This window comes from Trachypithecus francoisi, unplaced genomic scaffold (genome assembly GCF_009764315.1).
Source record: "Trachypithecus francoisi isolate TF-2019V2 unplaced genomic scaffold, Tfra_2.0 Lachesis_group12, whole genome shotgun sequence".
Lineage (NCBI taxonomy): Eukaryota > Metazoa > Chordata > Mammalia > Primates > Cercopithecidae > Trachypithecus > Trachypithecus francoisi.
Window position 1 is genome coordinate 91746221 of NW_022681457.1, and position 18452 is coordinate 91764672.

At 44.4% G+C, this 18452-nt stretch overlaps 1 protein-coding gene across 6 annotated transcripts in view; it reads left to right on the forward strand.

The window, feature by feature from the left end:
• Positions 1–9517, forward strand: part of AK2 (adenylate kinase 2) — a 28506-nt gene extending 18989 nt beyond the window's left edge. For 3 of the 6 annotated variants that reach the window (XR_004440974.1, XM_033227223.1, XM_033227225.1), the window contains 3 exons: positions 3804–3876; positions 4998–5193; positions 7563–9516. Coding sequence is in view for 5 of the 6 variants with exons in the window: in XM_033227223.1 (XP_033083114.1) it covers positions 3804–3876; positions 4998–5193; positions 7563–7567 (274 nt within the window). In the remaining variant the exon portion in view is untranslated. Of the gene's footprint in view, positions 1–3803; positions 3877–4997 lie in introns of all 6 variants that reach the window. The other 3 variants (XM_033227226.1, XM_033227224.1, XM_033227222.1) reach the window with 2 other exon arrangements.
• Positions 9518–18452: the final 8935 nt, after the last annotated feature.

Genomic DNA, 18452 nt, shown 5'->3' on the forward strand with positions numbered 1-18452 from the left:
CTTGTTTTTTTGTTTGTTTGTTTGTTTTGTTGTTGTTGTTTGTTTGTTTTGAGACAGAGTCTCATTCTGTTGCTCAGGTTGGACACAGATGTTAGCTGTTTGGAGATGCTGGGGAATGAACCCCAGACCTCACACAGGATCTTTTTCAAGTCTGAGATGATACGGACCCCACTGTAACAATCTTCTGAATTAGTTCTGACCTCACTTCTAGTAATTTTGAGTCATTGTTCTGTTTCTTGAATATGAATAGTTGGTGGTTGTTTTTTTGTTTTTGTTTTTGTTTTTAAACTTATTCTATATTGTTTCTCTCATATCCTAATTATCCTACCAGTTGGCTCTCTGGTATTATCTTAATACCTGGTACCATCCCAATTTTGTGGATGAGAAAACAGGTGTTTAAAGTGTCACACTGAATGTTGGGCACAGTGGTTCATGCCCGTGATCACAGCATTTGGGGGAGGCCTAAACAGGAGGATTACTTGAGGCCAGGAGTTTGAGACCAGCTTGAGCAACATAGCAAGACCTCATCTCTACTATAAAGCAAAAAAAATTAGCCAAGTATGGTGGTATGCACCTGTGTTGGTGGTCCCAACTACTTGGGAGGCTGAGGTGGGAGGATTGCTTGAGCTAGGGAGGTCGAGGCTGCACTGAGCCATGATTAGGCCATTGGACTCCAGCCTGGGTGACAGAGCAAAACTCTATCTCAAAAAAAATAAAAATAAAGTATCATACTCATAGTAGCAGTGATTGTAGATTCCCAGCCCTGATGGTACCTCCAAGCCAGACTCAGTGGCTCATGGAGCTATTTTGGTTGGTACTTGAGACCAATCCCATTTTGAGAACTTGGAGAGTGGGATTTCTTTCATTTACCAAAAGTGGTATTTGTGAATGGCAAAACAGCAGTTGTTGCAGCCTGGCTGCTATGTGCCCTGTGCTCTCTAGAAGGTAAAAAAAATACCCTGGTCCACATCTCATGCCCCTACCCCTTCCCAAAGTTGCTGCTGCTGAGCCCAGCAGCCTGCTCTTTCCTCTCCCTGGGTCTCCCAGTGGATGCCATTTCTGAATGAATGCATCAGGGGAATCCTTCCAGGCACTCAAATACTGGAAGGTGCAACCTCACAGTACATGACTGCAGTCACAGGAACCTTTTCTCCATTGTCCAGTTGGTCTTCTGTATCCATGGATTCAAGCATTTGTGAATTAAAAATATTCAGAACCAGACTGGGCGCGGTGGCTCACGCCTGTAATCCCAGCACTTTGGAAGGCCAAGGCGGGTGGATCACGAGGTCAGGAGATCGAGACCATCCTGGCTAACACAGTGAAATCCTGTCTCTACTAAAAATACAAAAATTTAGGTGGGCGTGGTGGCAGGTGCCTGTAGTCCCAGCTACTCAGGAGGCTGAGGCATGAGAATGGCATGAACCTGGGAGGTGGAGCTTGCAGTGAGCTGAGATGGCGCCACTGTACTCCAGCCTGGGCGACAGTGAGACTCCGTCTCAAAAAAAAAAAATTCAGAACACAACCACCAATAAATCTAACGTGGGAAAGCTGAAGAAAATAAAAAATAATACAAGTTTTAAAATGCAGTATAGCAATTATTTACATGGCATTTACATTGTATTAGGTATAAATAATCTAGAGATGATTTAAAGTATGCAGGACAACCAGCGTGGGCAACATAATGAGACCTCATCTCTACAAAAAATAAAAAAATTAGACTGGGTGTGGTGGCTCACGCCTGTAATCCTAACACTTTCGTAGGCCGAGGTGGGTAGATCACGAGGTCAGGAGTTCGAGACCAGCCTGGCTAACATGGTGAAACCCCATCTCTACTAAATATACAAAAAATTAGCCAGGCTTGGTGGTGGGCACCTGTAGTCTCAGCTACTTGGGAGGCTGAGGCAGGAGAATGGCGTGAACCCGGGAGGCAAAACTTGCAGTGAGCGGAGAGCACACCACTGTACTCCAGCCTGGGTGACAGAGCGAGAGTCTGTCTCAAAAATAAAATAGAAATAAAATAAATGAAGTACACAGGAGGATATGCATAGGTTATATGGAAATGCTGTACCATTTTATATCAGGGACTTGAGCATCTGTGGATTTTGGTATCCACAGAGGGGGCTCCTGGAACAATCCCCCCATGGATACCAAGGGATGACTGTATAGCTTATTTTCTCTACTGTCACCTCCCTCCTGCCCATAATCCAGTGCCACTTTATGCCATAAATGGACCATCTTCTCCCCCAAAATATGCTGTGATTAACAAAAAAGAAAGTAGCACATTTTACAGAGGTGCTACTTCAATAACCTAAATAGAATTGAATAGATTTTTTATTTATTTATTTATTTTATTTTTTTGAGACAGAGTCTTGCTCTGTCACTCAGGCTGGAGTGCAATGGTGTGATCTCGGTTCACTGCCACCTCCACCCCCAGGTTCAAGCGATCCTCCTGCCTCAGCCTCCCAAGTAGCTGGGATTACAGGTGCCTGCCACCCTGCTAAATTTTTCATATTTTTAGTAGAAACAGACTTTCACCATGTTGGTCAGACTGGTCTCGAACTCCTGACCTCAGGTGATCTGCCCACTTTGGCCTCCCAAAGTGTTGGCATCACAGGCATAAGCTGCTGGGCCCAGCCCAAATATTGCTATGCCTGCCAAATGGTGAAAAATATTAGGGAGCTCTAGTCTAATAGACCTTCATGAGAAGAGCAACCATTAGTTAAATAAGCAAACAAACATTTGGTTGGCAGAGAATTGAGAAACCACAGAACTGAAGCAAGGCCTGGCTGCTGAGCAGAGCTTGGCCTGCCTCCTTTCCTTAGGTTTCTAGGCTCCTGTGGTGTGGCCATTCCCAGTCAGGAACATGGGCTTGTTGCCTGTGGGGACTCAGCAGAGATGCAGCTACCTGCTATACATTCAGCGCCAAATAAATGCCTTTTGTTGAGCTCTATATTCCATAACTTGTTTAATAAGTCATTTTTCCTGATGACTTGAATATTGCTAACCCTGAGTTAGGGTTAGGAGCCAGGCTGCAACAAATATGACTCCCACACACTGCTCTTTTGCCATTCACAAATACCACTTTTGGTAAATGAAAGAAACCCCACTCCAAGTTCTCAAAATGGGATTGGTCTCAAGTACCAACCAAAATTCAAGTCATCAGGGTTAGCCTGTCTTTTATCTGTGTGATCGAAGAGATGTGTTGCATTATCTGGCAGTGTTTGCATCCATGGGAATTATTTTTCCTGTTAGTACCTTCCTGGTTTTGTAACCAAACTAGGTTAGGAAATAGAGTTCATTTATTTGTCCTCTGTCCCCCATAGCACTTTGTACAAATCTGTTAAAGGATTATCACGTTTGTTATTTATTTCCACATTTGTCTCTCCCACTAAGCACTACTTGTGAACAGGGATCATTACTCATTGCTTTGTAGCCTCTGAATTCAGCTTAAGGCTTGAATGGGATACTTACTAATGTTTGTCAAGTAAATGGGTGAATAGAATAGATAGCTGTGTGAGACCAGCACCAGAGTTCCTTCTCTCAAGTCCTGAATTAGGTAGTTAGGCCAGCCCGTTTGCTCTTCAACCAGATACTCATGATAATATTTGGTCAAAATAGAAAATATACTCTGCCACTGGCATAAGCTCTCCTGAAAGCCCAGTTATTTAGCTGGATTTTCTGCTGGGTGCTGGGTCCTTGCATCCAGGGTCCCTGTCTCGTCTTGTCATTCCGGAGCCCCCTAGAGTGGAGTGCAGGCGTGTACTGTCAGTTAACCTAACTCATATTCATTTGCTGTCTTTCAGGCTGATTCACCCCAAGAGTGGCCGTTCCTACCATGAGGAGTTCAACCCTCCAAAAGAGCCCATGAAAGATGACGTATGTAAACTCAGACAAAAAATGTCCTTTTCTTTCCTTCCCCTTTCTTCACTGTTTTCTTTTTCCTTTATTCTTTCCATCTTCCTTTTATTTCTACCAATATTACTAACTTAGTCATGAAAAATAACACTATCAAGTAAATCATGGCCTGTGTCAGATCTATTCAGTGTCTCCTCAGGTGGTTTATTGCTTGGCCTCAAGGTTGCTACCAGTGGTGCCAGCTTTTTGCAGTGTCCAGATTGTACCTGTCTTCTGTCAAGGCAGCCCCTTTCTGGCATCATGGCCACCTAAGTGATCAGCTAATCAGGAGAAGATTTCTTAAAAGCCTAGAATTGGAGAGTGGGAAGAGTGTGGCACTGAAGAGAAGTTTGATGACCAGTCCTCCAGAAAAATATTCTCTTTTTATAGTTACTGTGGCTGTACTGTGTCCTGGGGTTTCATACATAGTCACTGCACCATTTGCCATAAAGAGTCTATATGGTCTGTTTTAAAGCATGCAGACAACAGTAAGAATTTCCTGGGTTTACTTTCGTCCTATGAAACAAGTTCATTAGGTCATCCAGGTTCTATAAATACAGGTTCCAGAGCCGTTATGGCAACATAGTCACATTTTGCAAAGCTGCTAATTCTACCATTCAAAGTTCTTTCTCATTTTACTAGCCACTTTTAAAATGTTGATGGGTGACACTCTAGTACATATGCTAAATATTTAAGCAACTAAGATTACAACTGCTAATGTATCTTTGATTTTGATGTATTCTCCTGGTCTTAGGGGCCTTTGACTTCCTTACTTTTGACCCTAGAAGTGTTTATCTTGGAAGCTGGATCACCTGAGCACAAAGATGAGAAAGTCATTGCCTATCTTCCCCTCATGAACCCCTTTCCTCACAGTTGGTGTTTCTGACAAACTCTCTGACTTCTCTTCACCAGCTGCTCTGCTCCTGGGAGTAGCAAGGTTCTTCATTGGAGAGGGTCTGGATTGCCTGTCTTTGCCTCTGATGAGCTTTGGGAACAGACAGCATCCTGGGCAGAATGATCCCATCTCAAATCTGCATCTGGCGTGGAATAAGAAAACCTTGCTAACAGTCCCAGCCTTTCATTGCTGTCCTTCCTATTCTCAGATCACTGGGGAACCCTTGATTCGTCGATCAGATGATAATGAGAAGGCCTTGAAAATCCGCCTGCAAGCTTACCACACTCAAACCACCCCACTCATAGAGTACTACAGGAAACGGGGGATCCACTCTGCTATCGATGCATCCCAGACCCCTGATGTCGTGTTCGCAAGCATCCTAGCAGCCTTCTCCAAAGCCACATGTAAAGACTTGGTTATGTTTATCTAACGTTGGGTCCAAGAAGAAATTTCTTCCTATCTCTGTGAGGGAATGGGTGGGAATGATAGGACAGGCAAAGAGAAGCTTCCTCAGGCTAGCAAAAATATCATTTGATGTATTGATTAAAAAAGCACTTGCTTGATTTATCTTTGGCGTGTGTGCTACTCTCATCTCATCTGTATGTATGTGTGTTGTGTGTATGTGTGTACATATGTGTTCACTCTCCTATTTTCTAAGTTTTAGGCTAGGTTGCTTTACCAACTGTTTACTTGTTTTTTGTTGTTGTTTTGAAACAGGGTTTCACTCTGCCACCCAGGCTGTAGTGCAGTGGCGTAATCTTGGTTCACAGCAACCTCTGCCTCCTGGGGCTCAAGCAATTCTCCCACCTCAGCCTCCTGAGCAGCTGGGACTACAGTTGCACGCCATAACACTTGGCTAATTTTTGTACTTTTTGCAGAGACAGGGTTTTGCCAAGTTGCCCAGGCTGGTCTTGAACTCCTGGGCTTAAGCAATCCACTCACCTTGGCCTCCCAAAGTGCCAGGATCACAGATGTGAGCCACCACACCCGGCCCAGCTGTTTACTTTAACCATACTTTTGATTTTATTTTTTGACCAAAATAAACTAACCCAGGTAATCTTCCAGGGGCCACAATTCCAAAACCTCATAGTATTTCTTCCATTTCCAGCAGCTTATTAGAAGTCCAGGATCATGTGAAGTCAGGCAGGGTCTCAGTTCCTGATGGTACGTTATGGACAGAGAATTCCATTTGTTTTCTAACCCATAATGAAAACCCACATGAGTCAACATGTGAACAGGGATCATTAATTTTTTCCCCCTAGGTGGAAGGAAAAAGGCGCTTATGTTGCAGGTTATAGAAATTACTGGGAGAGGGTATCGTCATAAAAAGAGCCAGGCCAAATTGGAATATTTTTGTGATCTGCATCATGATGCTGAAAAGTTGCGATTATTTGGGAATTGGGTTTGAAAACTGAATTGTTGCCAGAGAATTAAACCAGGTGAAAGGTCCTTTTGAATTCAGATTGTCTTCTGAACATGGAGGCTGAGCATCTGAGAGCAGTCAAATCTACTTCCCCAAAGAGAGACCAGGGTAGGTTTATTTGCTTTTATTTTTAATGTTTGCCTGTTTCCAAGTGTCGACAAAACAGTGTGTGATCTATTCTTGGATTTATTTTGATCAGTATTTACTCAAACCCAGTCTCTCTCCAGGACATAAAACTGAAATCAGATATGTTCTTTTTAAGCCCAAACCCTCTCCCTTCTAGATCCAACCCTTTACTCCTAATTTTATGATGGCTATAGCCATGGACTTCCCCCAAGAAAAGATCACGCAGAAATAAGACCACCTGTGACAGTAACCAGCTTTTATTCATAACCTTAGCTTCCCAACCATTGAGCATTTTCTAAGTTCCCTGCTATGTCTTTTGGTCTCTGGTTTGATTTGTGGCAAACAGATGAAGTAACAGACTACTGTGAAGGACCACAAAAACAGCAGCCTCTGGAAAAACCATTAGAAAGTCAGTGGCAGATCCAGTAAATAATGTCGCCTGCCTCAGCATAATCTGCTGCTGACTCGATTTAGTGGACTCTAAAGTGCCCAGCCTCCTTCTGACCTGAGCTCTCCTGCCATCTGTGAGACTACCAGAGGTCTTATCTGCCGTCCACATGGCAACTGGGCACGAGTACGTGGCCACCTTGCTTCCCTCTTTGCCTGGTCCAAGTGAGTGTCTGCTGCCTCTGTCCTGCCTTGTCTTCCTGGCTCTAAACTAACTCCACCCACTCTTAATGGAAACTCAGTCTGGCTTTGTGTGTTTCTGGGAAGCACATGACTTCTGGGAATGGGCAAGGAAGAGGAATGAAACAAAAACTGTCAGCGATGTGTGCCTGGCCTGGGATCCTTCTCTGGGTGACAGTGGCATCATGAATCTTGGAATCAGCTCCCCTTGAACTAGGGACAATTGTAAGCACTTGGCCTGAAAGTTGAGGTCCCTGAATGTTTGCTAATTGAATGTGCATGATCCTTGCCCAAATATTTGTTATCCATCCACATAGATTCATGTGTGCATACAATATGTGCAAGTAATATTTGGGCTGCCCATGAGAACTAGAAGATTCATAGGGAATGCATATACCCCTCTCAGAATGGTTAGAATTCTGTTTTTGCTTTGTTTAATTCCAGAGTCTTAGCCTCAGCAGGTTCTGCTTTTACCTGTCAGAGAAATGTCCAGTGTTTAATGCGTTTGGTTGCTGGGGCTTACATGCCAGCCTCCTTTGATATGTACTTGGTTTTTAAAAACCCATTTTGTTCTCTCTTGTTTCCTCTCTATTTCAGCCTAGTATCAGAACGCCAGGCGAGACTACACCACTGCTCATCACCCTGCGGCGTGATCCCTGCTCTTAGGTGCTGGGCAGAAGGGAAGGGTGGTCAGGGTGAGGATGGTGAGGGAGGGCTGGTGAGGGGCTCAAAGGAATAGTTGGAACAACAGCAGTGTTATTGTAGTGTGGCAGTTTCTTTTATACATAGGTGGGAGTTTTTAAAGTGTAAGGGAAAAATTAATTTTTTAAAAAATACCATGCTTGGAGGGTGGGGGTAGAAATAGAGAGATACAGTATTATTTCTAAGGAATCGGGTTTTCATTTACTCTGGACTGGTGAAAATATTTTTTAAAGCCAGTGCACTAAGACCTCAGCTTTTATCTCGGAACCCCATGGGTTCCAGACCAAGAGTACAGGAAATCAAATTGTTGTCCTGTGTGTCTATAGCTTGCAACAGGGAGGCTTTGATTACTGACCCTGGTTCCACACACTGTAAGATCAAAAAACTGTCTCCACATTTGAAAGAGATGTAAGGTGTATTCATAGGGATGGTGGCTCAACAAATCAAGCATACTGGAATCAAGGGGAGGGGGAAGGGAATGGAATGGAAAGGGAGGCTGATTCCCTTCCCCTGACTTACCACTGATTTACTAGGCTACCTACTCTCATGAGTAACCTCTCACAGCTACGCAGCACATGCCACAATCCTATGCTCTTGCCTTCTTTTATCTGCAGTGTGTGAAGGGACTCTTTTAAATAAATGAGCAAGTGTCCTAAGCTATGTCATCCAAAGATTGTCCTTTCCATTATCAAATCCTATGACTGGGATCACTCAACAGCACTGTGATGTATTATTTTCAATGAGGTGCCTTTCTTAACTGACCAAATGCTGCCTTGTTTGGCCCCAAATCAATAAAATGTTAAAATTTGTATCCCCTGTTGTGGCATTTTTTAAGATAATCTAAGCTAGAAAAATGATATTGAATTCTGGACCTGGCTTGGAAGGAAAAGAAGCCCTTTCTTATGGTCACTGGCAGCTGTGTGGTAGGGAGGTCCAAGTATGTGCACATAAGATAAGCGTGCAACCTCTGGACCTTCAGCTCCTATGCAGGCTTTTCTTGAGCCCAGAGACAAGGCAGCTTGGTCTAGTGGAGCTAGCACTGTACTTGGAGTTCAGGGGACCTAGGACAAATCCCAGCCAGTTAGTTATTCACTCTGCTCCTGTTTCCTCAGCTGAAAAAGGAAGTTGGTTATGCCACCTTCTTGGCCTTAATGGCATTAAATGAAATTCATAGGAAGAAGGTTTTTGCTCAGTACCTGGCACGCAACAGACATTGGATAAATGTTAGTTGGATCCAGATACACACAGAAAAATACCTGCTTCCTGCCAGACTGGATAATTGTTGAATGGACACTTGTCCATAGTCTAGAAAGCCAGTGCTTCTAATCCCTAAGCCAGATCTTTGACTGCCTTTTCAGTTGCTTCTTTAGCACTCTTTGTTGCTTCTCTGTGTGTCCTAGTTTAAATTCATTTCCTCTCCAGCAAAAGTGAGTTTAAATCATTTGTCCAAACTAAAGCTCTCATGCTTTTGGAAGGGCTGCCTTTGCAAGTGAGTTTTCTGAGAAATGACTGTTGTTCCCAAAACAAGAGGGAGCTGGCTGGAAGCACCACTATTCTTCTTTAGGCATCTTGTTACAGAGAGAGGCAGGATCTTCACTGACATATTAAATCCTGTTCCCTGAACCAGCCCCTCCTTCTTCTGCTCCACTTCCTCACCTCTGCAGAGTCATTTTCAGGTGTCAGCCTTATACTGATTTGCACTGATCTGTTTGTTCCCTGAGCTTTTTAAATGCCCTATGAAAATTTTCTTTCCTCCGTTGGTCATCATGCATCTAATTGCGGGGAAATGTTTGTCAAACCAGCCTGCGAAGCAGCATGGTGTAGTGAGAAGAATAAACAGAGAAGACTGGGTGAGCTATTGTTTGTTTGCTTCTTTGGGCCTGGGTTTCCTCTTCCAATCTGCAAACCAAGAATGCAGACTAGTCCTACCACTCCCAGAAGACTGACGTTATGCCAGGTACTATGCAAAGGCTTCATGTAACCCTCGACTTCAGGTAACCCTCACACAGCACCCTGTGGAGTCAGAACTGTCCTTCGCTTTTATAGGTGAGGAAACCAGACTCAGAGAGGTGAAGTGGCATTCCTGAGGTCATGCATAAGAGGCAGTCAGGACTGAAACACAGTCTTTAACACTTATCTGTCCCCTTGACCTTGTTGCTGAAGTGATTTAATTACTTGCATAGCTCTGCAGACAGGAAGGGCTGCTCTGAATAAGAGCTCTTTTCCATGGACACTCAGCACTGCCAGAACTGATTTTAAAGAAGTCACTGCTGGCTCTGAGGGCCTAGGGTATGTGTCTTAGGATCTCCTGTGTGCACAAAGTGTCACTGATAGAACACAGCAGGATGGAGAGCAGCCTCTTCAGAAGCCTCACAAGTCTTTCCTCAGATGAAGACAGAGGGAGTCAGAAGACAGATTTCAACAGCAACTTCACCATGCGACCTTGGGCAAGTTATCTCACCTCATCAGTAGAATGGGAATGATCCCTACCCCTCAAAGGTGCTGATGACACTAGTGTCCAAGATACTCATGTGAGTTGGACTGCCCAGGACACAGCAGATGCTTGGTAAACACAGATGGAATTCAGAGGGAAAATGTAGGCATTGATGAAAGTTGTCTTACTGACCATCTGGAACCAGGCTAAGGATCCCCTAGAAATCAAACCTCTGAAATTATATGCAGAATTCCTTATGTGTTTTCATAATTAATAATAGTCTAATGTATTAAATGCTTAACTGTATGGGAGGTTCTACATGCATTATCTCATTTATTCTTCTCAATAACCCCATGGAGGTAAGTACTGCTATTATCTCTATGTCTGTGGACTTTGAGGTTCAGACATCTGATAATGGCAGAACCAGACCATGAGCCCAAGTCTAGCTCCACACCCCAACCTCTTACCACTGTACCAATTGCTTTGACACTTTGCTGGGGAGAGAGGAAATGATCTCAAAGACACTCATGATACAGAAAAGGCTATGAGCCATGGATCTAAACAAAAGGAGAAACTCGAGTAGGTTTGCTGTGTTACAGTGAAGGACCTGCCACAGGTAAGAAGACCTTTTTCTATTTTGTCATCCTCTGCTGTTTCCTTATTGTTGGTACTAAAGCTCCAATGTGCTGGATTTGCATAGCTCCTAGAATCACCCATATTCCAGAAAGACCGGAGGGGCGAGTTATGTTGGGGGAAAGGAACCGGTTCCCATCCCCTGTCCTCCATGACTGTCTCCTGGTTCTGGAAAAGGTGGCCGGGGAGGATGTGTATGCAGGCTCTTGAGGCACAGGCAGCTCTCTCAGACTACAGCTCTGTGTGGCTGATGGTGTTGTATTATTCATAACTCCAGAGGGAGCAGTGTGTTTCTGATGTCTTGGGAATGCAGCAGCTCTGTGTTTAGAGTCATCCATGGCAGTGTGACGATGAGCTGCTCTCACAGAGGGCCCCTTCCAGGTGCCCAGTCCAGATTGAGGTGCCCCCAGCAGAAAGCAGGTGGGAATGGAAAGACAAAGTATCAAAGGGCAAGACAACATGGGTCTAGATCCTGTGCAGATAGTCCTCAAGCCAATAAGCCAAACAGATCTGCACTTTGGGGGTAAAGTTGCTATGGAGCAAATAATTTGATTGTGTGGTGTTCTCTAAGGGTTTTCCAGACAAATTCCTCTGAGCTTAGCTAGGAGTTCATTATGCTTCCTGTTTAGCTGGTCTTCTTTCTTCTACTAGATAGGAAATGCTCCATTTTTGGCTGGGCACAGTGGCTCATGCCTGTAATCCCAGCACTTTGGGAGGCTGGGGTATGTGGATCACAAGGTCAGGAGTTTGAGACTAGCCTGGCCAACATGGTGAAACCCTGTCTCTACTAAATATACAAAAAAAATTAGCTGGGCATGGTGGCACGCACCTGTAATAGCAACTATTCAGGAGTTTGAGGCAGGAAAATTGCTTGAACCCGGGAGGCGTAGGTTGCAGTGAGCTGAGATCGCACCATTGCACTCCAGCCTAGGCGACAGGGTGAGACTCTGTCTCAAAAAAAAAAAAAAGAAATGCTTCATTTTCTACTGTTTTCCTTCTTGCCCTGGCTGTGAGGAAACTCAAAACTACGTCTTGTGTTCAGTTGTTAATCATTCCTCAGCCATGGTTTCTTAATGAAATTCCGACGCCAGTCCAATCTTAGTTCTGTGTTTAGCATTTTTGTACTCGTGTGTGTTGTAAACTGCCTTGAGTCTATTTTGGAAGAGAAGCAGAGTGTAAAGGAAGGGCTAATTATGCAGTACAGGAGGTCAGACTGCAGAGAAGAAGGTAGCTTTGTGAAGGAGGTGGGATCTGGGTGACTCCATGCAGAGGGTGGCAGCATTCCAGCTGAGGGCACAGCACAAGGGAAGGTATACAGCAGCCACTGGTGCTCTGGGCTGCTTTAACCTCAAGCGGGGGTCTCAAGCAGGGGTCCCCAACTCCCAGGCCATGACTACCACCAACAGGAGGTGAGCGACAGGCAAGTGAGCATTACCACCTGAGCTCTACCTCCTGTCAGATCAGCAGTGGCATTAGACTCTCATAGAAGCACAAACCCTATTGTGAACTGTGCATGCGAGGCATGTAGGTTGCCTGCTCCTTGTGAAAATCTAATTAATGCCTGATTATCTGAGGTGGAACAGGTTCATCCTGGTCTGTGGAAAAATTGTCTTCCACGAAACTAGTCCCTGGTGCCAAAAATGTTGGGGACTGCTGACCTAGAGAACCCCTACCAGAGTTCTTGGGAAATCTGTATCTGGTTAGAGATAAGTTTTTAAACAAAGCACAGTGACCGTAAAAGGGAAGCTTTTCAACTCATGAATAATGTCAAGAATGCAGAAGAGCAAAAGACAAGGATACGTACATAGAGATTTGATGGGCCGCTTTAAGCTCAGCCCATGTGCCACTCTTCCTCCCTCCCCTAAACACACCACAGTCTGTGCTTTGACCATGAATCAGGCAATCCTTTGCTGTGGGGCTGAAGTGGGGGAGGTGCCTCAGTTTTACTGTCAGCTCTCTTTTCCAGTCATGTGTCTAGTGGTGTGGGCATGAGTTCTGGGGATGACAAAGATGGTCTGTGGTTAGATCTTGGCCCTGACAGTAGCTTACTGTGTGCCTTGAGGGAGACACTTAACCTGTAAGCCTCAATGAACTCATCTGTAAAATGAGGGTCATAGCACTCATCTAGAAGAGTGGTGAAGTTCATATGAATTGAGAAATAGCAGCTGCCCAATAAATGATCCTTTCTATGTCCTTTCCCAAGGCCATTTGCTGAGGAAAAAAGGACCTTACCATGGCTACCAGCTATTTCAGAATAGGTATCTTTACCCATTCCTATTCCTTAGTGACACCTCATCCCCCTGGAATTCTGTACCAAACCCAAACAGGTTGCTTTTCACTGGGGTGTTTCCTGAGCTGCCAAATGTGCCCCTGAGTGAAGATGGGAATCAGTGTTATCTTCCCCAGGGATGCTGATTCTACTCCAGGCTGGCAGGAGACATTGTGGTCCTGACACGGCAGCCAACCACATAGCGACGGTCTTGTCACCCCCAAAGCTTACTGAGAGTAGGACATTCTGTAGTTGAAGATGAGGGGCGCATCTTCAACTGCTGAAACCATACCTTGGCCTGGCTGTACCTGCCCCTATCTTGAGGCCAAAATAGGAGGGAGCACAAAAGATCATGATGGGGTACATGTTCAATACCAGTGAGGTGCTGGAGTGGGCCGAGAGAGTCTTTAGTGAGAATATGTTGGCTCATGTTTTGGAAATTTTTGAAAATTGTCCTGTGGTAAGGGAATGAAAACAGCACCTCTCTCTTTGTGCTGTTGACAGGATGAGTTCATGTCTATCAGGTGTTTTAGAACAGTGATGCCCATAGTGCTTAGTAAGTGTTTCCTAGCTAGCAGCTCTGGCTCAGCAATTCCAGTTTGTACATGTACCCCAAGGAAATGACTAAGTATGTGCAGAAAGCATTCTTTATAACAGGGTTAGAATTGGAAACAACCTAAATTTCCAACAAAAGGGGAGATTGGCTGATTCATTCATGGGATGGAATCGTATGTGATCATGAAATAAGTCATTTTAAGACAGAAAGATTTTATGATGAATTTATTAAGTGAATAAACAAAGGTTTTAAAACAATACAGAATGGAATTTTTTTTTTTTTTTTTCCTCCTGGAGATAGGATCTCCATATGTTGTCCAGGCTGGTCTTGTGTACCACCATGTCTGGGTAAAGAATGGATCTATTTTTAAAAGAAAACATTGTATTTTGGAGTAATTTTAAGTTTATAGAAAGGTTCTAAAAATAGTATAGAGAGTTTCTGTATATACTTCACCTAGTTTCCCCTACTGTTAACATTTTACTTGAGTGTGGTACATTTGTCAAAACTAAGAGATTAACATTGGTACATTACTAGACTGACAGTATTTGGTTTTCACTAGCTTTTCCACTAATGTCTTTTCTATCCAGGCTCCATTGCATTTGGTATTTTTTTTTTTTTAATTTAAAAGTTTATGTACATAGAAAAGCATCTGGGTGCATATAGGTGAAAATATTAACAATGATCATAACTGAGTGGTTGAACTAAGGGAGATTTTTGTTTTAAAATTTTTAGTATGTCTTCTAATTTTTCTGTGTTTAACATGTCACATACTTTTTTTTTTTTTTTTTTTTTTTTTTGAGATGGAGTCTCACTCTGTCGCCCAGGCTGGAGTGCAGTGGCCGGATCTCAGCTCACTGCAAGCTCTGCCTCCTGGGTTTATGCTATTCTCCTGCCTCAGCCTCCCGAGTAGCTGGGACTACAGGCGCCCGCCACCTTGCCCAGCTAGTTTTTTGTATTTTTTAGTAGAGGTGTGGTTTCACCGTGTTAGCCAGGATGGTCTCGATCTCCTGACCTCGTGATCCGCCCGTCTCGGCCTCCCAAAGTGCTGGGATTAAAGGCTTGAGCCACCGCGCCCGGCCTTTGTCACATACTTTTAAAATACAAAACTAACAACTCAGGGTGAGTTGGTGCCCTCTGATTACCCCTTGTATGGCTATAATGTGTATGTTTAGCTGAGTCCTTTCAAGACTCAGCTAAAGAGGGCAAATGAATAAGTCTGCCTCATCCCTCTTTCCCTATCATGCAGCCCAGGGCCAGGCATGGGAGGAGGCACTGATAATATCTAGTTGAATAATAGGTGAAGTCAGAGAAGTTTATTGCTACCAACTCTCAGAGATTAACTAGTCTTAGCACTCTTTTGTAGCTTGAGGAAACCCAGGCTTATGTTTCCCCAGTTTAGTGATCCCAGCAGGACAGGACCTGTTTTTAAAGTTTGCAGTCTCAGGGCTGACTTTTATGCCCATTGCTGAATTAGTTGCTGTGGCCAGGAGCATGGAATATGCCTCTTGGCCAGTCTTGGGTCCACTGACCAGGCCTTTAGATGGCTTCCCAAAAAAAGTCAGGGTTCTGCTATCCAAAGGTGGTAAGATGGATACTGAGGAAGTTAAATACAACATCAGAGCCATCCCCTAAACACAGGCATTTTAATCTCCAATTCTTTTTGCCATACTATACATCATGCTTGGGCTCCCTGATGAGAATAGTACCACATTAATGCTATTCATTGTTAAATCCTAGCATCCAGCACAGTACTTGTATATAGCAAGGACCTATTTATTCACATATAAGTGAATAAATATATCTCTTGGTGACCTAAACAAAATCATTTAACTAGATGTTTAAATCAGAATGCTTTGAGTTGTAAATAACAGAAAACTGGCTTAATAAAGGACATTTGTTGACTCATGCAACTGAAAGTCTAGTGGAGCCCAGCAGTCAGGCATGGTGTGGTCAGGACTTCACTTATGTGCCAATCTCATGACTGCCCCCTTGGTATCATCAGGCTTGTCTCTCATGGTAGCAAAATGACTGCAGCAGTTCCAGACATCACATCTGTACTCTACAACATCCAGAACAAGAGAGAATATACAGAGACACTGTATCACAGAATTCCCAGCAAAAGTCCTGAGAGTCACTGTGAACTGAATAAGATTACATGCCCACCTCTGAATCAGCAATTAGTGGCAAGGGTTGTTTACTGGCTTAGCCTAGATCATGTGCCTTGCCCTTATAATTGGGGGGATAAGGGAGGGAGAAAGTAGAATCAGCTTCCCTGAAACTACATGGATTCCTGATGGGAACTGAGACTTCGGGGAAGGGGAAAGCAGTCTGGATCCTGAGGATGTAACCAACAGGAATCCAGCTCGATTGAATACCCTGAATTGTGTGGCATAAATAAGGGCTGCAGGAGTTAGAGGGCAATGAGTGAAGGTTGCAGCAGTCAGAGCAAGGAGGCTTCATGGAGTAGGATGAGAGACTGCAACCAAACCCGAAGAGATAAAAGATTTGGGCAGTGGGGTAGGGAGGTGGAAAGGAAGGAGCATTTCCCATGTGCCAGACATCATATGAACCCTCTGTATGCCAGGCATGGTGGATCACCTGAGGTCAGGAGTTCGAGACAAGATTGGCCAACATGGCAAAACCCCGTCTCTACAAAAATACAAAAATTAGCCAGGCATGGTGGTGCGCTCCTTTAGTCCCAGCTACTCAGGAGACTGAGGTGGGGGAATTGCCTGAACCCGGGAGGCAGAGGTTGCAGTGAGCCAAGATTGTGTCACTGCACTCCAGCCTGGGCGATAAAGCAAAACTCCATCTTAAAAAAAAAAAAATTCTCTGTATGCATTATCTCAATTAACCCTTACAGTGACCTGCAAGTTTGGTATCATCATTATCCCCATTTTACAGATGAGAAACTGAAACCCAGGGGTCACATAGTAAGTGTTGAGGTTGAGACTGGGACCCAGCTTGTCTGGCTGAGAAGCTTGTGCCGAGAGCTATGAAGCTGGTGAGTAAAGTAGACAATGGTCACCTGGGAAGTTTGTATTAGTTAAGGAAGTGGCCTGACCTCGGGTCATCACAGAGGTAGTACAGAATGTGAAGTTCTTCCCTCAGCTGTGCTGTTTTCAGGGCAGCAGGGATCAGAACCAAAGCACAGTTCCTTTGAAAGTTTGCCAAACTCTGACCTTAACTATGTGAAACCTTGTGCCTTCCCTCCTCACCAGATGGATTCTTCAGACCAGGTCTAGGTCCTGGTTCTGCTCCTCACTTAGGTGGCCTTGAATGTATCACTCACACTTTTGAGCCTCAGTTTCTCCATTTGCAAAATAGACACAGTAATACCACATTTGTTGATTCAACAGATTTACTCTTGCCTTATCTTTGCTGGGCCTAGGAGAACAAGAAACAAAGATGAATGAGACATTGCCTGCCCCCAAGGACCTCCCAGTCTAGCAGAGGAGATGGGTATAAAATTGGAGAGACTTGTGGAGAGCAGTGGAAAACAGATCAGGAAGCGATCAACTTAGCTTAAGTGGATCTGGGAAGGCCTCAAAGTAGGGGACATCTGAGCCACACCTTGAAGGGTTAGTAGGAGTTTGCCAGGCAGCCACTGAGGGCAGAGTTTTGTGAGAATCAGATAAGCTGTGTCAAATTAAATGTGTTTTATAAATTGGGCTGCCTTTCCCTTCTAGGTTCATACCTCAGCTTGCATTGCTGCTGTAGGAAACAAAGAAATGCCCTAGAAACCCCTCCCTGGGCCAAGAGTTCCTAGAATTAGGGACCGGGGAAGAGTTCTACCTGCATGCTAAAGTCTAGGCTCATCATCTTGCCACACGAGGCCTGTCTGGCTTCATGTTTCTCTTAATTTTACGTTCACGCAAAACAGCCACCTAGAGTTCCATGAAATCAGTACCTCCCTGTTTCTCCTCCTATGTCTCCTTCCTCTCCACACCCACCTGGCAACCTCTAATTTGTCTCCTGGAAATGTGATTGGCCCACACTCCACTCACGCAGCCTCTGCACCCTTTTATTTGTAAATACATGGACTCATCTTCTCCAGGGGACTGGGGCTCCTTCAAAGACAAAGAGTAGGTCTCAATCTCTATCCTGCCATGCCTAGCACCGACTGATCAGAGCTGCATCTCTGATGCAGGGATGGGTAGTTAGGAGTCTCACTTCTTCCACAAACATTGAGCTTCTGCCACAGGCCTGCTGGCATCGAGTCAGGCAAAAAGAATTCAGGAAGCAAAGAGGTACAATCCAACCCTGGAAGCACTCACAGTCCAGAGAGAAACTCACATGTAAACAGTCCATTGTAATACTGGGTGATGTGTGCTGGGATGAAAGGATATCTGGAACATGAAGGGGGCACAGGAGAGATCAACTACTTTGGGCACACGGGAAATTGAGCAGGAATCTGCTAGGTGGTGAAAGAAAGACACTAGAGCTTGTACGAGGCATGGAAGCATGAAAAAGCACAGCAGGTTCCGGGGTCCGTATGCGTATGGCTGAAGGAACTTGGGAAGAATGGAAGTGCGTGGGAGAAGCAGCTAGGGAAGCAGGCAGAGAACAAGGAAGAGCAGACCTTACTGTCATTCGAAGGGTTTGGACACATTTTAGAGCCCGTTATTGAAGCTTTTCAAGCAGGGAAGGGATGATGTAGTCAGTTTGTGTTTTAATGTGGAGTAGGAGAGAGAGGCCAGGGGTGTTCTGTTAGCCCAAGGATTTTGGCCACTTAATAGTATTAACAACAGTTAACATTTAACTCTGATTACTCTCTGCAGGCCCCATTCTAATTACCCTATGCATTTATTTTATTATTTTTTTTTTTGAGATAGAGCCTTACTGTGTTGCCCAGGCTGGAGTGCAGTGGCATGATCTCCACTCACTGCAACC